At 51.0% G+C, this 23,694-nt stretch overlaps 2 protein-coding genes across 3 annotated transcripts in view; one reads left to right on the forward strand and one right to left on the reverse strand.

Moving 5' to 3' along the window:
* Positions 1 to 414: 414 nt before the first annotated feature.
* FABP6 (fatty acid binding protein 6) lies at positions 415 to 12,973 on the forward strand. Its single transcript, XM_035012394.1, has 5 exons — positions 415 to 436; positions 7,882 to 7,959; positions 9,141 to 9,316; positions 10,585 to 10,674; positions 12,920 to 12,973. The coding sequence occupies exons 2-5, from the start codon at positions 7,893 to 7,895 to the stop codon at positions 12,971 to 12,973; spliced, it is 387 nt and encodes a 128-aa protein (XP_034868285.1). The 5' UTR covers positions 415 to 436; positions 7,882 to 7,892.
* A 7,747-nt stretch (positions 12,974 to 20,720) lies between these two features.
* CCNJL (cyclin J like) overlaps positions 20,721 to 23,694 on the reverse strand; it is a 52,953-nt gene continuing 49,979 nt past the window's right edge. For both annotated transcript variants that reach the window (XM_035013595.1, XM_035013585.1), the window contains exon 6: positions 20,721 to 22,857. In XM_035013595.1, the coding sequence (XP_034869486.1) occupies positions 22,434 to 22,857 (424 nt within the window). In that variant the 3' untranslated portion in view covers positions 20,721 to 22,433. The remainder of the gene's footprint in view (positions 22,858 to 23,694) is intronic.

The raw sequence follows: 23,694 nt of genomic DNA on the forward strand, positions 1-23,694 counted from the left end.
ATACCCACTGCCCAGGGGAATGGTGGTTGCAAAGCCAGCGAGCCGTGTCGCCGTTGATAGGGGTGCAAACTGTCCAGTCCAGCAGATCCCAACAAGACCACTGCAGTGATGTCATTGCGACTGTGGTTCCAGCTGCTTATCCTCTCCTGTCCCGGCTTGTTTCCCAAGCCTGAAAGCTCTGTGATCTAATCTACATCCGTTCCGCAAGTTTATTTTCCGCTCACATCGGTTTTCATTGTTTGCACTAAAGACCCCTGCCTCCCTGCCCACAGATGATTGGACCAGGGCAGACACCTGACTCACAACAGACCAATCAGATTATGTCTCCCGACCTAGCTTCTGTTGGTCGCGCGGAAAGCCCGGGGGTCTGGGTGCAGGTGGGCAGGAGAGAAAGGACAGCAGGAAGCGAGAATCAAGTAGACACACAGGGAGAAGCTGCACAAGATGCCAGGGAGACTGGCTCCTGACGCTTTCCAGTTCCTGGTCCTAGTTCCTCGTGTCGCCTGACTCCATTTCCACCACTTGGGTTCCCCGAGTTGGCCCTGCATCCATACATTGATTGAACCATATGAAATTGTTGTTTTTAAAGGTCAAGAAGGGGCGCCTGGGTGGCTCAGTTGGTTAAGCGACTGCCTTCGGCTGGGGTCATGATCCTGGAGTCCCGGGATCGAGTCCCGCATCGGGCTCCCTGCTCAGCGGGGAGTCTGCTTCTCCCTCTGACCCTCCCCCCTCTCATGTGCTCTCTGTCTCTCATTCTCTCTCTCTCAAATAAATAAATAAAATCTTAAAAAAAAAAAGGTCAAGAAGAGCAAATATTAGCAATTATGTATGGTTCAACCTAATACGTCCCCCCTTTTGGCCTAGCCTAGCTCAAGTGGGTTTCTTTATTTGCAACCTGAAGGGCTGTGTCTACAACAGTCAGACATTCCATCAACTCAGTAATAGAGCGGAACCGGCAGACACAGCAGAAACAGAAAATAAGGGTTTTCCTGTCTGCCGAATACTGTCTCCAGCGAGGAGGCTGCCCTGCAGACCGAAGGCTATAGGACTCCCCATCTCATCTCCAGTACCCTCTCTGAGGTCACTGGTTTGTCTGTTTATTTGAGAGAGTGAGAGTGAGCAGGGGGAGGGGCAGAGGGAGAGAGAATCCTCTGGCAGACTCCCCGCTGAGTGCGGAGCCGGTGTTGCTTTGCATCCCAGGGCCTTGACATCATGACCTGAGCACGAATCAAGAGCCAGTCGCTAAACCAACTGAGCCACCCAGGCACCACCTGTACTGGTTTATGACCCATGAATATCTTTTTTTTTTTTTTTTAAGATTTTATTTATTTTTTAAGTAATCTCAACATCCATAGTGGGATTCGAATTTACAATCCCAAGATCAAGAATTGCTTGCTCTCCCCAGTGAGCCACCCAGGTGCCACTAAATTCCTATTTTAAAGGCTCAAAAATTTTTAGTAACTTATTCAAAGGTACACAAATGAAATTGAAGAGCGGGGATTTGACCCCAGGTCTTTGTGGGACTTAAACTCACATTTTTACTTCACAGATCTTTTTTTTCTAAGATTTTATTTATTTATTTGACAGAGAGAGACACAGTGAGAGAGGGAACACAGCAGGGGGAGTGGGAGAGGGAGAAGCAGGCTTCCCGCTGAGCAGGGAGCCCGATGCGGGGCTCGATCTCAAGACCCCGGGATCATGACCTGAGCCGAAGGCAGACGCTTAACGACTGAGCCACCCAGGCGCCCCTTCACTGATCTTTTTAATAAATTCTCCTGGCCTTTCTGATCAGAGCTTATGTTACAAATTAGAGACCAGATTAGTGGCCTTTCACTTTTGGGGAGGCCCCCTTGGAACACCTGATGAAAGCCATGGACCCACTCCAGAACATTCATAGATGTGTACAAAATGTTGCCTTCTGGCTTGGTTCACAGACCTCTATGAAGCTCACTTTCTGCCATAAATCTCATGACCCATGAACCTCTCCCAGAACCTCAGCCCACCTGCTTCAAATAATACTATTCATATTAACTCATGGTCTTCAATAATGCTTTTGTTTTCTCCACATCATGGATTCTCCCACTCCTTTATGTACTTTTTCCTACCTAACCTAATTGTCCAACAATAAGGACTGGTTGGACAAGTTGTATCACGAAGTGATACATCCATACTGTGGATTATTATATGGTCACTAAAGTGATGGCTGGGGCTGGAGTGGACTTGGGTGGTGGGAAGTGATGAGGGGAAGGACTGCTGAGTGTTCAAAACCTAGCTGAGGGACGACCATGAATTTGCTGCGGTGTCGCCCTCCCTTCCCCTGCACTGGGTCTTTTCTTCTGGTTGTAGTCAGCAGTCCTGGAGGTGGGAGGTGGAAAGACAATTTGGGGGGCGGGTTTCAAGGATGGGGCCTAGGAAGCCAAAGTAACCAATGAACATTGAGGGTCCTGGTAGAGGAAGTGACGCATCGATGGGCTGGATAAGAAAGGAAGTGAGGCTAAACTTAGGGGATGGAATGGGGCAAAGGGGATGATCTGGGAGGCTGGAGCTTCATTTATCGGGTGGGGACTGTTTTCTTCTGCTGTGTATTGCTACTCCCTAACACATAGCCTGGTGCTCAGGAAATGTATACTGAATGAAATAATTAACGAATGCATGGGTCATGACTCTGACATTAGAACCAGAGACTGACATTCTGCTTTCATCAGAGATCTGGCAGGATCCACAGTGGTGTTAAGCACCCTTCAGGTCAGAGAGAACTGAGTTCAGATCCAAGCGTCATCAACAACAAGCTGTGTGACCTTGGACAAGTCATCTAACCTTTCTGAGCCTAGACTTTCTTTTCTGTAAATAGGGATAATAACAGCTCTTTGGGAAGTTCGCGGTGCCATGTGTCAAACACTCAGCATGGTGTCTGGCACTTTGAGATCACTCTCTAAGTACTGCAGGAGCAACAGTGATCTCCAAGAATCGGTTGGTTCTGGAGGCTGCATCCAAACTAAATTGCTGCATTTAGTTAGAGGACATGAGGGAAGGGACCCGAAGCCAGACTGTCATCTCTGCTTACCACCTGAGTGTGACACTTCTGAACCTCCATTTCTTCATCTACATAGTGGGGGATAATATCAGGACCTATCTAACCAATTGGTTGGGAGAACTGAGTGCTAATTCCTGTAAAACATTTAGCACATTGCAGATTTGGAATAGATGTTGGCCCCTGAGATTTCTTTCTTTTTTTTTTTTAAAGATTTTATTTATTTTTTTGACAGAGAGAGACATAGCGAGAGCAGGAACACAATCAGGGGGAGTGGGAGAGGAGGAGCAGGCTTCCCGCGGAGCAGGGAGCCCAATGCGGGGCTCGATCCCAGGACTCCGGGATCATGACCTGAGCCGAAGGCAGACGCTTAACGACTGAGCCACCCAGGCGCCCGGCCCCTGAGATTCCTTATCAACTGAACTGGAGCAGTCCAAGGGAGGAGGAGGCTTTGTTGAGGGCTGAAGACCAGAGGTTTGGGACATGTTAAGTTTGAGATGGCATAAGTCGTGAGGTGGAGCTATTGGGTAGTCAGGTGGACATAAGTCTCCAGGGGAGGTGTGAGATGAGAAAACAGTTGGAGAGGCATCCGCATAGAGATGGTCTTTAAAGCCTTGGACAGGGCGAGCTCACCAGGGGAGTGAGCGCTCCCGAGAACAGACAAGAATGAAGATGAAACTCGGGGGCTTGTGACACTTAGCAAAGAGGGAGATGATTGTGACTGCAAAGCTGGTGACCAGACACAGCAGTGTTGAAGCTACACAGCTGACCTGCCCTGGCGACATTTACCTAACACTCTTTTATCCACAGGCAACCCTCAGACGTATTGCAGGTTCTGTCCCAGACCACCACGAGTCCAGTGAAGTTTCCGGTTTCCTAGTGCATATAAAAGTTATGTTTACACTATGCAGTAGCGGCTGTCTGAAAAAACACTTTATTGCTAAAAATGCTAACCATCATCAGAGCTTCCAGTGAGTCATAATTACTGAACACAGCTCACCATCACAAATATAATGGTCATGAAAAAGTTTGAAGTATTGCTAGACTTAATTACCAAAATGTGATACAGAGACGCAAAGTGAACAAATGCTGTTGGAAAAATAGGACCGGGGTAGACTTGCTTGACACAGGGTTTTGTAAAAAAAAAAAAAGCAGCATCTGCAAAGCAGAATAAAGCAAAGCACAACAAAATGAGGTACGCCAGGCTCTGTGAAAAATGCTTTACAGAAATTAACTTATTTATTTATTTGTTTGAGAGGGAGAGGGAGAGAGAGAGTACAAGCTGGGGGAGCAGCAGGCAGACGGGGGAGCAGGCTTCCCACTGAGCAGGGAGCCCGATGCAGGACTCGATCCCAGGACCCTGGGATCATGACCTGAGCTGAAGGCAGCCACTTAACTGACTGAGCCACCCAGGCGCCCAGAAATTAACTTATTTAATTAACTCATGAGAAAACAGAAACACAGGAAGATAAATGACTTGCCCAAGGTCACCCAGCCAGTGAGTGGCAGATCTGGGATTCAAACTCTGGCCTCCTGGCCTCAGAGTCTCCATCACTTCTGCTTCAAATTGTGGGTTAACAAAGTACTGACTGGGTGTTCCAAGGGAATGCTGAATTTCTTAGCCTCTGACTCCTGAGAGCAGAGCTGGGAAAATCATCATGAAATAAATTGCCCTCAGAGATCCCATTTAGCCTTGACACTCTAGGATCAACCCCAAGTAGCATTTCAGATTTTTTGTTGAGGAAAGAAGAGGAAGGAGGTTTGGTTAAGGTATGTGTAACCCTGATCAATCCCTTACTCCATGTAAGGTGCTAGAAGGTCCTGGGGTGGGGAGGTTAGGAGGAGGGCTTCTCTTCCAACTGTGGACTAAAGCACCTGCATTTCTCACTCCCTAGACTAGTTACTCTCAGAATAATGGTGGCTGATTTGAGGCTGGAGCCAGAGTCCAGGTGGGAAGTTGGGGTGGCCCAGGGGCATGCATTAGCCTTGGGGCTCCTCTTGATCTCCACCGGGGTAGAGTCGCTCTGTTAGTTCAATTGCCCCATAAAACCTCACTGTGATATGGAGGCAGTTTGAGTTCATTTACCCCTCTTGGAAGGTCTTCAATGAGTGTCTGAACAAACAGGTGGACCCCAGCTGAAGAGGGAAAGAGGCAGGGCATGGGTGGGAGGAGGGATGGAGGGTCAGATGCGCTCATAAACTCCAGTGAAGGGAAAAGGAGCGCCGCTGAGTCAGGCGTCCCGCTGCCAATGTCGTCCTGTCCCACACCCCCACCACACCTGTCCTGCCTTTGATGCTGACCTTGGATGAGTAGCTATTGAGGAGAAAACAGTTCTGACAACGCAGAAGGAAGTCAAAGGGAAAGGAAGTTAAGTGGGGCCCCAGAGAGGCTGTCTGGTCCATCCTGTGGGCTCTTTTCCACGTCCCCTGGCCTGGAGCTTCTCAGGGTAACTGCAGCACAACCACTGGGAGCATAGCAAATGCAGATTCCAGGGCCCCACACCCAAGCCAGAACTTCTGGGGGTCAGAGCCCAGGAATTTCTATTTTTCACAGCCTTCCTTTCTTGCAACCTCAGCAGTGTATGTTGAAGACCATGCTGTAAAGAACACAACCTCAGGGCGCCTGGGTGGCTCAGTTGGTTAAGAGTCAGACTCTTGATTTTGGCTCAGGTCATGGTCTTGGGGTCCTGGGATTAAGCCCCTGCCCCATGCTCAGTGGGGAGTCTGCTTCTCTCCTTCTCCCCCTCTCTCTGCCCTTCCCCCCACCTCAAATCAATCACCGTGAGGATGAAGAATCACCAAACAAGCTCTATATGGTGGTTACCTAAGTACCTGTCACCACTTTTGAAAATCTATGGACAGTTAATGTAGATAAGAACTAATTGCTGATTCTCAAATAAAGGTCTAAGACTGCAAAAAAAATGTTTATCTCAGAGTTATTTGTCATAGAAAGAGTTTAGAAAAATAACCTGAAGATCAAGTTACACTGTTACATAACATGTACATAATGTTTACATAACAATAGTTATGTAAATTACGGCATACAGACAATAGACTATGAACGTTCTGGAGCTATTAAAAGGGGTATGATTTACCTTTATGTCATGATACAGACATGTACCCATATCATTATATAAAAACGAGGTTACAGGGGTGCCTGGGAGGCTCAGTCGGTTAAGCATCTGCTTAATCATCAGGTTATAATCCTGGGGTCCTGGGATCGAGCCCCACACTGGGTTCCTTGCTCAGCGGGGAGTCTGCTTCTCCCTCTCCCTCTGCTTGCGGCTCCCTCTGACTGTGCTCTCTCTCAAAATAAATAAATAAAATTAAAAAAAACTCCTCAGTTACAGAACAATATAGTCTCATTTATAGAAGAAGTATATGTATATGCTTTAAGTTTAGAAGGATAGACACAAACTATTAAGGGCCATCTCTGCCAAGTGACAGGACTGTTACTTGCTCTGAGTTATGAAATGTTAATATATATAACTTACCAGAAAACCCGTGATAATGATAATGATGATGAGGATGTTGGTGTGGGTATGTGTGTGTGTTTATGGTTTTTTAAAAAAATAAGACCCCTGGCATGAGTAAGGAATTCCAAGACTGGAGACTGAACACTGGCAAAATGGGGCAAAGTGGGTTTCACCTGCTCAGAAATCACACAGTCCCAGATCTGTGGTGAGTTCTGCTTTAGACAGAAATGAGGATTCAAAAAGAAAGAAAGAAATGATCGGGATTCACGAAGAGCTGATGCTGGAAAAGGAGACTGACTTGCAGAAATTTCCATAATTAATAATAAGAAAAAGGAGAGTCCTCAGTCTGATCCGGGGAGCAATCCCACAAGACAGGAGGGACAGGACCTGGATGTCTGGGGTCTGAATGCCCCCCCTCCCGGTTGTGAGCTTCGAACAACACACACTCCACCGAGCTCCTGGCCTGCGCCCGGCACGTGGTGGGTCTTCAGTGCCCCTGGCAGCCCTGCTCCAAGCTGCCCCCTGGGCCCCGGACTGATGCTTCACTTGCTGGCATTATCCACACCCTGCTTCTGTCTCTTCTCCTTCAAGTGCTCTTTGCTGCAGTCAAACTCATTTTTCCTTCCATCATGACCCTTCCCACCTTCGTCACACTGTTCCCTCATCCTAGAATATTGTCTCCCTATATTCCCCGCCTTCTCCAACCTCTGTTTCTCTAAACATCCAAGTCCTATGGTTCCTTCCAAACCAGCATCAAATGCCATCTCCTATGCAAAGATATCCCGGCCCCCAGCTGCCCCCTGCTCCTTCCCTGTGCCCCAGGCCACGCATCTGCATTTGTCTAGGAACTTGTCACATCCTGCCTGCACAAGGGTTCTCTGCAGGCCTGTGTTTCGTCTCCGGACTAGACTGGAAGCTCTTTGGGGGGAGGGTGTATGTCTCATTCATCTGTGTGGCCTCGGTGCCAGCCCCGCATGCAGCAGGTGTTTGATGCGCTTTGGTCGATGAATGGGGGGGTGAACAAGTAAATAAGGGGTGAGGCGAGCATGGCTGGAGGACAGGGCAAGGACGAAGGGAGGGAGGGAGGGCAGAGGCGGCTGAGACCTCGGACGCTCTGGCATTGCCATCGCCCTTGCTGGGAGTGGCAAAGGGCCTGCAGCCAGCACTCCCCCGAGTGAATAACCTCAGGGCTCTGCTTCGCTGGGTCCTGCCCCCGTCATAAAACAGGCAACGCTTCCTCTTCAGGGATGGAGGGGGAGGTGGAGTGACTTAGGGGCCGAGCCCCAGCGTGTGGCAGAGTTTATAAGCTGGGGCACCGGGCCCCTCAGCACCACAACCCTTCTTCCTCATCCCCCTGCCCTCCGGCCTCCGGCTCTCCCAGCAGCATGGCCTTCAATGGCAAGTACGAGTTCGAGAGTGACAAGAATTACAGCGAGTTCATGAAGAGCCTCGGTGAGTGAGTGCACGAGGTCCCCTTCCCTGGGCTAGTTTGTCACAGCCAGCTTGGGGCCACCAACCCAAACTCCTTGAGGCCCAGAGAAGCTGAGTTACTAGTCCAAAGTCACACAGCCAGTAGTGGGTGAGGTGCGGGCTTGATTGGCTTATTCATTCATTCAAGACCCTGCTATAGGTAAGGGCCAGCCCGACGTTCCTGATGGGGTGCCTCAGCATGATGTGCCCAAGGTCACACTGTAAATTAGGGGCAGAGATCATTAGCACCCAGGACCCAGTGATTAGATGATGAGTGGTGCCTGGGGAGAGATGACCAAGGGGTTACTATAGAGGCCAGGTTTGACAAGCCATGCACTCATTTGGCCATTCAACAAACGTGGGCCTCTTACTGCGCTAGGAACTGTGGGCCGAGATCAGTGATGCCGCTCCTCTTCACTGCTCCATTTGCAGTGCTGATTGTGAGGAACCCATGGGACAGTGGCCCTGACAGTCCTGCAGAAATCTTGGGGCACGCTCTAAGTCGGAGGGAGTGCCATTGTCAAGAGTCAGAGGACGGCCCCGGGGGATCTGAGAGGCCCTGAGAGCAGGGGCCTTGGGGAGACAAGAGCCCTTCTGAGTCCATTATTGGGAGTGGCCCTGAAGGGACAGTGACTTGGCTTCACCTCCAACAGTCTCGTGTGGAATTGGAAGGGCGCCAGTGTCCGCGGTAGATCTGGTTCAGCTGTTAGCCTCCACGGAGATGCTGGGAGGCCCCTTTCCTGCTCTGGGTCTTGCCTGCCTCATCTGTGAAACAGCAGTGTTCGAAGGCAGTCTCGCTGGTCCCATTCATCCTGGGGCTTGGCGAGCTTGGCCGCGTCTGTCGTGTTTGTGTTTTGGTGCATCAGAATCAGAAGAGCAGCTAGTCCTTAATGTCAGTTACATGCCAGGAGTTTTATAAGACACAATCACTTTAACTTCCTCCTCACAACAGCCTTGTGAAATGGGCCTTATTACCCCCATTTTGTTGATGGGAACACTGAGGCTCAGAGAGGTAGTGACGCATCCCAGCTCATGGTTCATGGTAGAACTGGGATTTGTGCTCCTAACCATCGGGCTAGCCAGCCACCAGGGAGGAAAGCCTTCTCCCAGAGCCACAGGTTGTAAGCAGCTCTTACATGCCGCTCTACTCGTCCCCGGGCCAGGGCTCCCCAGCGATGCTATCGAAAAGGGCCGAAACTTCAAGACTGTCACGGAGGTGCAGCAGGATGGGCAGAACTTCACCTGGTCCCAGCACTACCCGGACGGCCGCTCCATGACCAACAAGTTCACCATCGGCAAGGAGTGTGACATGGAGACCATGGGGGGCAAGAAGTTCAAGGTGAGAGGCCACCGGCCGCCCCGCCCTCCTTCCCCAAGCCTCTGGCTAACTTCTTGGTCTCAAGTGTGTCCCCTGGGGCTGCACCCCAAGCTGAGGCTCAGTTCTAGAGTCCAGCCTCCAGCCTTAGGCGCTTGAGTTACTCAGCAAGTTAATCACTCTGGGTTCTTAATGCTACAGTCAATAACAGACACTGTAACGAAACTGTTAAAAATTGTTAACACTTGCACTTAATATATCCCAGACACCTGCTGAATACTTCACACATGTTACTGCAGTGAATCCTACGAAGTCGCAACAGTTACTATCCCATTTTACAGATGAGGGAGTTAGGCTGAGCCATGGGGTTCGGCGGCTTGCCAGGTCACCCAACACAGGCGGACCTCCACACCCAGGCAGCCTGGCTTCAGAGAGCATAACCATTTGCTGGGGCTGCCTTCCAGTGTAGCCTAGAGAAGCACAGCCCTAGAATCGGACTCGCATGGGTTCGAAACTGCAATCTTACATAAGAAAGAAGTAAAAGGTGACTGTCCTCTCCTACCCAGCCTGGTCCCGCAGATCTTCCACCAACTCTGGGTCCCCTCTATCGCCCCCAGGCATGACCATGACCACTCTGCTCCTTAGGCTGCCACAGTAGAGAATAAGTGGTCCTGATGTTCATCTTCTGTCACTCGTGGATTTTAACAATTTAAGAGTTTCTCAGGATCTCGTTCTGTGTCAGCACAGATCGATTTGTCTTATTGTTTTTATTGCTTGCACAGCATCTTTTAGTATGGAAATGCTATCATTCCCTTCACATTCCCTGGTCAATAGATATTGAAGTTACTTACCGGTGGAGAGTCCGGATGGCTATTTAGGTTGTTTACAGTTACAAACAATGCTGCAGTCCACATTCTGCATGACATCATCATCATCCTAACAATGAGGATCATAACCAAATCCACAGTTAACAAGGAGCACTCATCCTGGGCCGGGCACTGTTCTAAGCACTTTCCATATGTCCTAAGAAATCCTTCAATCCTCATAAGAACTCTCAAGGAGGTACAGTTACGACCCTCATTTTAGAGGTGAGAAAGCTGAGGCACAGCAAGGTTGAGTGACTTGTGCGTGTTGTCTGTACCTGTGGATCTATGTCATCCTGTATCTCCAAGGCCAGTTAAATCCCAGAGGGGACTGCTGCGGGGGCTGCGGGTAGCCCTTCCTCCCTCGGGGGCTGGCTTGCGTTTGGGGGCCTCTGCCGGCTCAGGTTCAGTGTTATGCTTTGCTTCCAGGCCACCGTGCACATGGAGGGTGGGAAGATTGCGGTGGAGTTCCCCAACTATCGCCAGACCTCGGAGATCGTGGGCGACAAGCTGGTGGAGGTGAGTGTCCTGCTAGTTCCTGGGACAATGATGAGGACACTTTCCTGCCTCCAGCCCTGGCTCTCGGGGCACTTCCCATGTGCCAGGCTCTGTGCTGAGTGCCTGGGGGACATCGTCTCGTTCGACCTTCACGATCACCTGCTAGATAGGGCTTTTTCTCTGCATCTTCCAGGTGAGGACACTGAGGTGCTGGGAGCTGAGCGGTTAGCTGGAGGGCCCCTAGCTTCTCTGAGAGTGCTGGGAACTGGCGCTCGGCAGGGACTCTGCCGCCTCAGGGGCCCAAGCATGGAAGCCCCTGGGACCCTCCCCAGAGTTTAAATGAAGGGGGGAGTCCGGGTGGGCCCTGCAAGGGCAGCCACCATGCTGTTCCACCTCCCCAAGGGACTTCAGGCCCTTCCTGCTAGATCTTCTGATTTTTCAAGAGAAGCTGGAACTTTGCGCTTCTCTGTGAAACCTCCAGACTACTAAATGCTGGCAGTGAATTAAACCTTTTAAAAAATGCTGGCAGGGCTAACACACACATCTGCGGCTAGACCCTTCCCACACTTGGTGCTCTATAACCACAGATTGGAGGTGCTGCTCTCACTTCACCTCCCTTCTGTTTCTTCCCCTGGGGCTCCAGAATTTTTCCCAGGTACAAGAAATGGATGTGAAGTTAAAAGCAAAAAGTAGGCTCTTCCACACTTCATTCTCCCCTTGTGAGCCCATGTCCTGGGCCAGAGCTCCCTGGGGTCCAGTCTACCCTCCCCAAGGTTCTCCAGAAGGGAAGTGATGAGGGAGGTAGGGTTTGCCACCTCCTTGCTCCCCTCTTCTCCTCTCTCTCTCTCCCCCTCTTGTTTCCTTGTTTTCCTCATCCCAAACCCAGTCTAGAGGCCCAAGAGACTCAGTGACCTCCTATTATTCCCATTTTACAGAGAGGTCATTGAGGCTCAGAGAGAACAAGTCACTTGTCCAAAGCCCCACAGCTAGTTCGTGGTGGAGGCAGGTCTCACTGGCTGACTTCTAGACTAGGCTCTCTGCCAGCTCTGCCCAGGCCAGTGGGTCTTTAATTAAAAACAACAACAACAACAACAAACACACACACACACAAAACTAAAAATAAAGAGATGCACAGTATTTTAAAAATATATATATAAAAGAACAAAATTGACTATCCATTTTTTCCTGGATAGAAATTGACCTCTTAGAAAATCTGATAAAAGCTCTGGACACATTTTTACATTAAATGTCAGCCAGTGGGTTCTGACTCCCAGAAGCAAAGCTCACGGCCTGTGAGGTGTGTGGGGAGCACCCAGGGTGGGAGAACCAGAAGCAGGTTTGTGCCCAACAGGAGGATCAATCTTCCCAAACTGAATAATCCTGTTTCCTGATGCCTAGAGGCTCCTGACCAGGGTTGTCAGAATCATCCTGGACACCTCTGTCCTTTTCCACCAACAGGGAGTGCATTAGGTGGGCATGCCTCCTCCCTCTCCAGGCCAACACCAGCACCCCTCGCCAGGCTCTCATCATCACCTAGACCAAGGCCTAGCCTCCTCCCTGCTCGCAGCTCTCCCTCTACTCCATCTTGCTCCAGGTGCAAATCACACATCACTTCACACTGCCGCCCTTGACAGAACTGCTCACAAAGATGACATTTGCCACCCACCCACTTCCTGTGAGAAGGCTGCCTCCTCTGCTGGCTGTCAGGACAAACTCACGATACTCGCATGCCCCCTGACAGTGGGTCTCGAGGGCCTCGAGCCCAGGACATAGGACAGCACCTTCACTGAACAGCACCCCCTGCCTGCCTTCCCCCCGGGGCAAGGACTCTATCACCAAGCACAGGTGTCCCATAAATGCTGTGTGGTGCAGAGGCTGAGTGTGGCCTCTAGATCTTAAAGGGGTTACTTGACTCCTCTAGACTTCAGTGTTCTCATCTGTACAATGGGTACAACCCTACCGTGTCGTTGGGAGAATTAAATGGGATAACACAAGGGAAGTGCCTGGAATAGGTGAATTTCAGTGGACAGATGGAAGATTACAATACGAAGAGCCACATCAGCCCTGACATCTGTTTAGCACTTTTGCCATACTGAGTCTACACAGGGGCTTGCATAACAAATTGGGAAACTGAGGCTCAGAGAACGGGTGTAACCTGTTCACTTCCGCTCACGGTTGGGACTGGAGGCCTGTCTTCCCCCAGCTGTGCTCCATCTCACTTAGGGGTCCCTGCACTGACTCCCTCTGTTCTGGCTGCTTCTTTCAGATCTCCACCATCAGAGGCGTGACCTATGAGCGTGTGAGCAAGAGGCTGGCCTGAGCAACCAGGCACGGTTCTTGTGGGGGGTGGGGGCACAGAGCCACGAGGAAAGCTGGGATAAGAACAGACATTCTGGGGCACCTGGGTGGCTCAGTCGTTAAGCGTCTGCCTTCGGCTCAGATCATGATCCCAGGGTCCTGGGATCGAGTCCCACATCGGGCTCCCTCCTTGGGGGGAAGCCTGCTTCTCCCTCTCCCACCTCCACTGCTTGTGTTCCTGCTCTCGCTATCTCTGTCTCTGTCAAATAAATAAATAAAATCTTAAAAAAAAAAAAAAAAAAAGAACAGACATTCTGTTTGTCCAACCTCTTTGTCTTTGTTTTTGTTTTCTGGTGTTTTGGGCAGTTTCTAGCTGGGTAGGGGTGGGAAAGGCCCAAGGATGGCTACACAGGCCAAACCTTGGCCCTGAGACCCCTGTGGGCTCTGCAACATGGCAGAGGGAGGCTTGAATGTGGACTGCAATACTCCCGGCCCCCCTGGTGTTCGAGAAGCACGGTGGCCACATTTCCGTGCACCCTTGCCCCACCTTGCCACCCACCTCTCTGTGGGTAGAGACACAGGGCTCCTTTAACACACCGACTCTCATGTGGGCCACAGGACAGGTGTATCAGATGGTGGGTAGGAGGAGTGGCACTTCCAGGAGAGGGCCCTGCGGCTGGGCTCCAAGGCTGGCAGATGAAGGAGGAAGACAGGACTTGGCCAGAAAGGTGTTTTGGCATGGCCGTGGCTCTGCTGTTAATTGGCTGTGGAAGCATCCTTCTGGGCCTCAGTTTAACCACTGGTACAACAGGGGGCCAGGAGGACCAATGAGGGACTGAGGAGAAATTAGAGAGTATTATATGGCAAAGGGGCCATGGGAGTGACAAGAGGGACAAGAAGGGCCTGGGACGTCCTCATTTGGACAGCGATGCCTGGGAGAAACTGTGAGGGGCTTTGGCTGGCTGGGGAAGGTGGTCGGGAGGGTCATTCTGACCTCCTAATGGGTGCCAGGAGCCAAGTCCAGGATCCTGAGGCAGCCTTTGGGTAATCCTTGCCTGATTATTTGTCTCTCCAGGGCATGGGAGTGGGCTGGGGTGGGGGGTGGTGGTGGTGGTGGCAGCTTGCTCCCTGGCTAGATAATCCCTAACCCAGAGCACCGAACGGTCCTTTTTTCCATTCTCCTTCCTCCTTGGCAAGGACCCCACCCTGCTTTCTTACCCCCTATTTTTCTGTCTGACAATTCACTTATTTTTGCTGCAATGGAAACTTTAGACCACTTCTATATTTCAACATCATTTGCCATAAGTAGATGAAAACTATCAAAAAAGCCAAAGCTGAACGACAGCTAGATCCTGTTGCCTGCCCAAAGCCCCGAGCCTGTGGCGTCCCTAAGTGAAGGCAGAGATATAACAGACACAGCAGCATTAAATGGGCCACGCTGTCCTTGGCAAAACCAAAATTACTGCAAGGCTACTGAAAAGAGAACGTACTGCTATGAGAGCCGATTATCTAAATTACCTCAAATGCCCAAGTCCCAGATACGGGGCCTTAGAAATAAGGTTTGCTCAGTGCCTTGCACAGGGTCTAGCACAGAGCAGTGCTACCTGACCCAAGGCCCTTCCAGCCCGTGTAATGAACAACCTTTCACTGTCACAGGCCATCCTCAGCCTGAACAGGTGGCGCGGCCCAGCTTACAGGCTGCTCCCTCCTGCCTCCTCCCACATTCTGCCCTGAAACTTGTTTATCTTCCCAAGAACAGCACTCAGCCTCCCCCCAACCCCCCATCAAGCCAGGACCCCGTGCATTCCATCGTTTTGCCAAGACTTATTGCTAATTAAGTGAACTAGGTAAGCATTAAATTAAACTAGCAGTGTTGCTGTTTCCCCTCCAGACTGAATAATTACTCATAATGAGCTTGGATAATAAGTCTCTAAATAACAGAGAGTTAACCATAATTAGGCTGAAAATTGAGAGATTGAGAGAAAGAGGGAGGAGGAGGAAGGGAGAGGAGAGAGAAGAGAGGAAAGGGGGAGGGGAGAGAGGGAGGCGGGGAGAGGGTGAAGGAGGAGGAGGGAGAGGAGAGGAGAGGAGAGAGACTGTTTTTACTTTGGCAACTGATTCAAGGACAAATTCAAATTGTTAGCAGGGGAGAAATTCTTAAGCCAGTCTTGTTATAGAGTCACAGACGCATAGAATAGCAGGACCTCGGAGCTCAACTAGTTTGAACTCTCTATTTCACAGATATGGAAACAGCGGCTCAGAGAGGGGAAGACATTTACCCACGGTCACACGGCAGAGAGTGTCTCTGAGAATAATGTGGGTTTGGGTATTGCCACCTGATGGAGGCCACAGCTTCTCAGTCCAGCTTATGGGGGGTGGATGGAGTAAGGGGAGCTGGAGTAAAGCATCCATTTTGCTGGCATCTTGGCAGGGAGGCTTCCTCAGCTGGTAGAAGGGACAGGGGTTAAGAGCTTTGACGCTGGGGACACGTTGTTGCCAGGGTTTGAATCCCTCTTCCACTGCCTAGAAGCTGTGTCCCCTTGGGGTAAGTTCACCCATTCCTCTGAGCCAGTTTCCTCACCTGAAAGTGGGGATAATAATTGTACTTACCTAGAGAGCTGTGATGCTACAAGCTCACTAAATATTAGCAGCTGCCGCCATGACCAGCCACCATCACCTCCACCATCACCACCATCATTCTCAACCAGCGTGACGAGAGGGTTAGCTGCCTCCTTCACTGACTCAAGGCACGTGCCCAAGCCGCTGGCTTTCTGTGAGTCTTACCTTGTCCGTGTGTAAAATGGACCAAGAAGACCTTTCCTTCCTGGGTCACAAGGGAGTTGCAAGGATAAAGGGTAAAAACCCATGTCCACGGCTTCCTAGAAGTTAGAGGAGCTTCACCACTTTGCTGCATTGTTCGAGATGCTACAGTGACTCCCCACTCCACAGGCCTCAGTTCGGGGGCCCTGTACCCCAGGCTCTTCGTGACTTTCATCCTGACTTTTGCGAGTCATCTCTTTCACTCTGTGGGGCAACTGCTTGCCTCCCACCAAGCTCATCTGGCCAAAGCCGCGGCTTACCAAAGCATCTTTAAAGACCACCACTAGGTGGCGCTCCACCTCCCACCTGCCGCCCTGAGAACGCCAAAGTGGGCGTGTCTGCTGGGGGGCGGGGCGAAGGGCGGGCAGTGAGATCCTGAGTGATTGGGCTTTGGTGGCCGAGTGTGTGTGTCATCTAGGGGTGACATGGCATTGGAGGCTACATGGGCTCCTCAGTCAGGCATTTCTAAATTTGAAGCCAATTCCTACCAGTTGCCCATATTGAGACCTTGACGGAACCCCAGTGTCTGTCTGGAAAATGAGTGAGAGAGCATGAGCAAAGTGTCAAATACGGGCCCTGGAACATCGTAAGTGCTCATTAAACAGTTATAAGGGCCTTTCTTGGAGGTTCTACTGGGGAGAACGGGCACACACAGGGTCAGAGCATTCAGAGCAGGGAGAAGGGTCCAAACCTGGCTGTGCATGAGCATCTCCTGAGGGTCCTCTTAAAAGAATAGCCCCGGCCCTACCCCAGTCCTCCTGAACTGTACTCTTAGGGATGAAGACCAGCGACCTGTCACTGTGAAGTGCTCCCCGGCTAGCCACACATGACTTTGGAGACTATTTCGGGTCCCAATCCTCCCATTTTTGCAGAAAGCATGACTTGCTATATATCCTGCCCATTGTGTCCCTGGCCAGGGCGGCAGCCTGAAACACTGGTCAGAGCCGGCCCAGCAGAAGCCAGACCACTCGAGTTCTTCCTTAGAAGCTAGAGCTAGGTCAGAAGTGAAGCCCAGAGACTCACCTGTGTCCCACTTATTTACACTCTTTCTCAGAGAACTCATTGTTGAATAATGATACTATACATTCCATGCTTAGTTATCATAAACCCAAGCTGGTAGCCTTCCCACCTTATAAATGAGGAGACAGAGGCTCAGAGAGGAGAGCTGGCTTTTTCCAAGGTCATCTAGCTAAGAGCAGACAAACTCAGATCTTCCACCTTTGAAGCCCAATGCTCTTGCCTATATACTAGAAGCTTCACGCTTCCAGCCCAAGAACTATTCTGACTTACAATGTATTTTAGTGGTCATCTACTGTGTTAAGAATTTTTTTAATTTAATTTTAAATTAAGTGAAAAATTAGTAGGTTTCCTAGGAAAGACAGATTTCCAGTTGTTCTGGAAATCTGAAGGTTCAGCACTGCAGAGCTTACACCCCTGAAAGGTAATAATTGACCAGAGCTGAGGAGAAGCCATATCCTTTAGGGAGACACTGGTTTCAATGCAGTAGTCACCCCATCACGCTGTCTCAGTCACCCAGCTGGGTCCACTACGTTACCTGCCTGGTCCTGGTGGGCATCTGGACTTGAGACTCCTGTGAAATGCTATGGCCTTTCTGCTGAAATTCAAGTCACAAAGGTCTTCCCTGAGGAACAGAGAATGAGGTGAATGAGGGCTGGTAAGATTCTTTCCGAGGCTCGTGGGGCCAGGGACCGCCAGAGCCAGCCCAGAGGCAGGGTCCCTCCCAGGGGATGCTCTGGGGAAACCCCAAGCCTGGTCCCAGATCTCCACCCTCAGATGGGGTTCAGGGAACCCCTCCCACATCCGAGCCTGCTGGGGGCAGAGAGATGCAGCCGTAAATCACGTCAGCCTGGGGCAGATGTGCAAGAAGCCGTTTCTGTATTTCTGTCTGTTGGCGAGTGCACTCCGAGAGTACGCCTGCCACGCCGTAAATCAGGAGTATGAATGCCTGGTAACCCTTTTCTTTTATGAACCCGTATCCATTATGCTGTCATGTCTTCCCCACCAGGTGAGCGAGGTGGCCAGCTGGGACCATCACAGAGCCTTTTACTCATTCAAAGCCCTTGACTGAGGTACTACAAAGTGGCAGGGCAGATTCAGACTGCCGGAGTTTGAGTTGTGGCTCCTGAGGTCCCCACTGCAAATAACCTCTCCATGCCCCCGTTCTCTGATCTGTACAAGCTAATAATAGTTCCTACATTATAGGGTTACTAGGATGATTATCAACAATAGGAGCAAATTCCCGGGCGCCTGGGTGGCTCAGTTGGTTAAGCGACTGCCTTCGGCTCAGGTCATGATCCTGGAGTCCCTGGATCGAGTCCCGCATCGGGCTCCCTGCTCGGCAGGGAGTCTGCTTAGTCCTCTGACCCTATCCCCTCTCATGTGTTCTCTCTCTCTCATTCTCTCTCTCTCAAATAAATAAATAAAATCTTTAAAAAAAAAAAAAACAATAGGAGCAAATCCCTTAGCATAGCACTTTGTACACAGTAAATGCTCAATAAACGCCAACAGCTATGATTCATGCCACCCTCACCAAGTGGTAATATTCTTCATGTTCTACTGGGGGAAAGTAGCTGAGGGCACAAACATCAAAGCAAGTAAGCAAACTAACAAGATCATTTCAGATGGCTTTAACAGCTATGAAGAAAATAAAAAGAGTAATGAGTGACTAGGGTTCTTACAGAGACCTCTTTGGGAGGTAACACATGTTGAGGCTTCTTAATCTTGCTATTTCAGTTATTTGGGGCTCGACAGTTCTTTTTTGGGGGGGCATCCTGAGCTGTAGGATGTTCAGCAGCGTCCCCGGCCTCTTCCCGCTATATGCCTGCCATCCCCCCACCCCAGTGGTGACAGACAAAAATGTCTCCAGACATTACCAAATGTCCTCTAAGGGGCAAGAATGAGCCCGGTTGAGAAACGAAGATAGAAAGGCGGAAGGGAGAGGAGCATGCGGGTGACAGAACAGGTGGCTCTGGAGGGGTGGACTTTGAACCCCAGGGCATGAGGAAGTGGAACCTTGACCCCAACCCTAATCCAGGCACTTATGATGTTAAACCTGAGGAAGCAGGCTGTCCTTGGAAAATGGATCTGCACGTCCCAAGCCTTCATATGGCTTGGCTGAAGAAATACTGCATAGAATAAAAAACAGCTAAGTACGGAACAAGGTCTATGTCTAGAATTCAGGTGGCTCAGAAATTCAGACTGGGATGTGGTTTCCTTACTCTGTCCTTTGGGCCGGAAACCAGGTCCTGCATGAAGTCCTCTGCTGGAACGTCAAAGAAAACACGCATCTGAGTCACCCGGAAGCCAGCTAAAAATGCAGACTCCTAGGCCCCACTCCTTTTTGGGAAGACTCCAGGTCATTGTGCAGCTTGCTCATGTTTGAAAATCTCTGGACTGAAATAGCTGTCAGCCCCGGAGGGGCCTTTAAAGCCATCTCTGTGCTTTTTCAAGCTTTCTAAACTACTGCCCAGCATGGGCAAGAACAAAATCTAACACGGAACACCCATGTGTGGGAGAAGTATGAGCAGATCCCTTGGGTTGAAGGAAGGCAGCCCAGGGCCTCTGTGGCTGTTTCCCTCTTGAGCTCAAAACCACACAACTCAACCATCTCTACATTAACAGGTGGAGAAACCGAGGCCTAAAGACAGAGGGATAGTGAAGTGGGTGTTCTTGATAAATCCATGACTTGCCTTATTGTCAAATCCCCCAAATCTAGAGCCTCCTGGCCTGCACATGGCAGATGGGGAGTACCGCCCCAGCTCCGGGGGCCGGACCTCAGCTTCATGCCCTGAACGTGTTTCTCCCCACACCTCCCTGTCCTCACTAAAGGCATCCGTTTCGAAAGAACCATTCAGCTCCACACTACACCGTGTCCCCAGGATGGTTCTCCTGCAGGAACCTGGGAGAGTGGAGGGTGGGGCTCTTTTTCCTTTCAGAAAGAGTCTGACACTTTCCGTAATAGCTGACACCATATTCCATCGATTCTATGGTACAGATATTTTTACTTTTTAACCCTCCTGAAATATTAATCAGCAGTCTCTCAAACCCTGTGCCCTAGTTTAGTTGGCAGGTTTTTCTTTAATTCTTCTTACTGGTACATAAAATAATGGTGCATCCTGAAGGAGAATTTACGTTTGGTTTTGACGTGCATTATGTCGCTTAATCCTCCTGAGAACCCTACAAGGCAAGTGTTATCACCCCCATTTCAACAGGTGAGAAGACTGAGGCCCAGAGCAGTTGAGTCAACTGCCTCCCAACAGCCAGTAAGTGGTTGTGGTGAATCGTATGTGGTAGCTTGGCGAGGCTGTGGCACACGGTGATTTAGTCAAACACCAGTCCAGATGTTGCCATGAAGGCATTTTGTAGATGCGATTAACATTGACGATCAGTAAGCCTTAAGTACAGGAGACTACTCTGTGTGTGTGTGTTGGGGGGATGTGGCGGGGGTCCTCATGCAGTCAGGTGTGGGCTCTAAGAGCAAAAACAGGTTCCCTGGAGAAGGAATTCTCCCCAAAGTCTGTCACAGAAGTCCTGAGTTTCTGGCTTGCCCTACAGATTTTGGACTCCATTGAAACATCAACTCTTACCTGCATTTCCAGCCTGCTGGCCTGCCCTCCAAATTCCTGACCTGTCAGCCCCAACTGTGTGAGCCAATTCCTTACAATCAATCTCTCTGGCTACGTATATAATGAGTGCTGTTTCTGTGGAGAGAGAACCTTGACCAATAATGGGTACCAAGAGCTGGATGTCGAGCCTTACTCCTGCCATGGGTGTCCCCAGGGAGGCCCAGCGCCAACTTGGGGGGCAGCACCCAGCTCCACGGGGGCCAGTCTTGTGTTGCCCCGCCCCCGCCAACCGCAACCTCCCGGCGGGAGCAGAGACATCCCCGGGGTTGGCTGAGAGGACAAGGGCAGGAAGGGAACAGAGACCAAGAGCAGGTGATATGTTATGTTTATTGCAGGATGCCTTTTTCTGGGTGCTGGGCTGGCTGTGAGGTTCTACTGGGGGGCCCCCCTCACAAGCCCCAGTCCCAGAACAGACACATTAACTTGGAATCCAAACCAGTCTCACATAAATAGAAGGAGGTTGGCAAAGGAAAAAGAGAAAAGCAACAAACAAACATGTAGTTTTTCCACACTCGTGGGACAAAGTGGCAGTAGCGCCTTATCCCCGTCACCTCCTCTTCGGCTTCTATGCCGAAGCTTCCATTCACTCTGAAAATCACCTTCGGATCCAACTGAGCAGCACATAGCCACCTCCCTGCCAGTCCCCGAGCCAGTCTCCTGGACTGGCACATAAACCAAGAAAACCAAGATGGGTTCTTTTTAAAACAAACAAACAAAAAATGCTTCTGTGGTTCTTTGCACCTCCCAGTTCTGATGGATGAACAATGTGTCCCCCTGACCCCGAACCAAAAAAAAAAAAAAAAAAAAATATAATGAGCACAAGCCACGAGTCAGAATAAAAACATATTGCACATGGTTACAAGAGTCTTCCTGAGAGCCCATTCGCTGCGGGGACCCAAATACTGGCTTTCGATCTAACCCATCGCTTGCCTGTCAGTGGTTGTGACATATACCCATGTACGTGCCCCGCTCCCCAAATCCAGCTGGCATGAAGCCAATATTCCGCATGTTCAGCCTTCCCTGTGAGCCAAACTCAAAGCCAAGGCTGGGTTTAACCTCGCGCACCATAAGCCCATGGTGGAGGGAGGTGGGGGTTGTTAGTTGTAAACCTTTGTCTACCCTTCAACCACCTTTTCCTCTGGGTGGTTGCTGAAGTTCTACAGGTGAACACAGCATCTAAGACGCGGAATCTTCTGGAACCGAGAGCCTGGAAAGTGGCTCTCCCCAACCATACGCTTTTGAAAACGGAGCTCTGCTGTTACAAGCTGGGTTAGAACCTACAGCCCTTGCGTGGGATGGCAATCAACCTTTTTTTTCTCCTAAGGAATTTTCAAGTATCACAAAATCCCTGATACAGTATGTAAACAAGATATGTTACTGAACAGAAAGCTAGGTCACTTCGGGAAGCAGCAGCATGTGAAATATCTAAAAGGCCAAATAAGGTTTTAGGTTGGACAACAAAGGCATGACAGCCACCCACCGTGCCTCGGAAGGCGACGCCCAGGCTTAAACACACGCAGGCTCCTCCGTATGGAGCCAGGGAAGGAGCACCCAAGCCGGCCTCTGCTGGGGTCCTGAGAAGACATCAGGCAGTCCCTTCTTGTTCAGTGTAGCTGCCACTGGCAAGGAATAAAGAAGTCTTTGATGCTAGACGCCACACGTGCTCGCGGACTGGCGGCCTGCATCCTGTGTCCAGTCTCCTGGCCTCTCACCAGGTCTTTCTCAATCCACCGGGTTCCTCCTCCGGAGGATGGTGGCCGAGCCGTCCCCCTGCACCCCAGCTGCACATGTGGAAGACGTTTTCCAGAGGAATTCTCTCGGGGGAGGGATGTCATTGACCACTTTGCTCTGGGTCGGCTTTGTTTAAAAAGAACATGAACCCTCTGTGTTCAAAGTCAGCGAGGCCCTGTGGGGACGGCCTCCCCACTGCCTCACTCGGCTGAGCTCCCCTCATCTGTGTCCTCTTCCTCTGCCCAGGTGCGTTTCCAAGGCCTCCCTCTGTGGCCCGAAGGTGCCCTATCTGTCGAAACAGCCTGTGGGGAACACGTGGCTTCCGCTGAAGTAGCTGCTTCCGTAGGTGGTGGTGAGGCAGTGTCTGGGCTCAGCTGTGATGGCCATCTGCATGCTGAGGGGCGTGGGGAGGGACACGGGGCACACATCCAGGGGCTGGAGGGTGGGGTACAGGGTGTGGAGGGATGAGCCAGAGCCCGCTGAGAGCAGGCTCCCAGAGCGGTGGGCCTGCAGCGAGTCTCGATAGGCCAAGCAGAGGTCCTGCACGGGGGTCTGGAACTGGGCCAGGCCCGGCGCCGCTGGCTGGCTGAGGGTGGGGTAGGCGGGCGGCTGGAACAGCACTTGGGTGGGGGCGGGGGTTGTGCTGGGCACCATTGCCAAGGCCTGGCTCTTGACCGCGACAGCGTCCTTGAAGACGTTGTCATAAGCTCTGAAAGGAAATGACCTGGGTGAGACCTGAGGTCAAAGTCCGCAGCAGCAGACCCCTGAGTGTGCCCGAGTGGGATTCGAGATCTGTGTGCTGTGACCCCGGGGCCGCGCCCACCCATGCTCACTGTCTGTAGTGCTGCTCCCCGCCCCCCGCCCCCGCCGGCTCTCTTCTGACTAAACTCAGCCCGCAGACCTTAGCCTGGATCTGCTTCCTACGGAAACCCCTTCTGGACCCTCGAGACTAGCCTCGCTGTCCCCCAGGCTGCTACACTGCCCATCGCAGCAGTCAACCCCTAGCTGATCATTTCTGGGTTACCACCTGCCTCCTGGTGCCGAGTGCAAGCTCCAGGAGGGAGGGGCCAGCACTTGATGAGTACAACTTCTGCTTTCGAGGCACCCCCAAACAGATCCCAAGCAAGCCGCCCCTGGGGCCTAAGTTTCACCTTCTGAAAAGGGAATCAACATGTTTATTTCCATCTAAAAAAAAAAAAGAAAGCTTCCCATAAAGCTTTTTGAAATAACAAATCCATTAATCCGGTAGAGACTTAGGTTAAGACAGGAAGGTTAAGACAGGAGCACAGGGAGGCTGTGGATCTGAGAAGGTGGCCATCCCAGAGCCACCACCCTGGTGAAGAGGCAGGGCTGGTGGCTAAGCATCTGGGGTCACCTATCTGCATTCACACCAGACCATATGCTCTGGCTTTGGGCACCTTCAACAAACACAGATTTTAAAACAAGGTCCAGGGAGCAGGGTGGACAGTTCAGAGCAACGAGACAGAGGCAGCTAGCTACCAGCAAAGCTTCCCGCATCAGGAGGCTGAGAGGCCGCTTTCCAGGG

Source organism: Mirounga leonina, unplaced genomic scaffold, assembly GCF_011800145.1.
Source record: "Mirounga leonina isolate KUSES-001 unplaced genomic scaffold, KU_Mleo_1.0 Mir_104, whole genome shotgun sequence".
NCBI classification, from domain to species: Eukaryota; Metazoa; Chordata; class Mammalia; order Carnivora; family Phocidae; genus Mirounga; species Mirounga leonina.

Coding starts and splice junctions, on each gene's coding strand:
- FABP6 (XM_035012394.1), top strand. CDS start 7,893: ATGGCCTTCAATGGCAAGTACGAGTTCGAGAGTGACAAGAATTACAGC. Junction 9,317..10,584: donor TGGGGGGCAAGAAGTTCAAG/GTGAGAGGCCAC, acceptor CTTTGCTTCCAG/GCCACCGTGCACATGGAGGG. Junction 10,675..12,919: donor TGGGCGACAAGCTGGTGGAG/GTGAGTGTCCTG, acceptor TGCTTCTTTCAG/ATCTCCACCATCAGAGGCGT.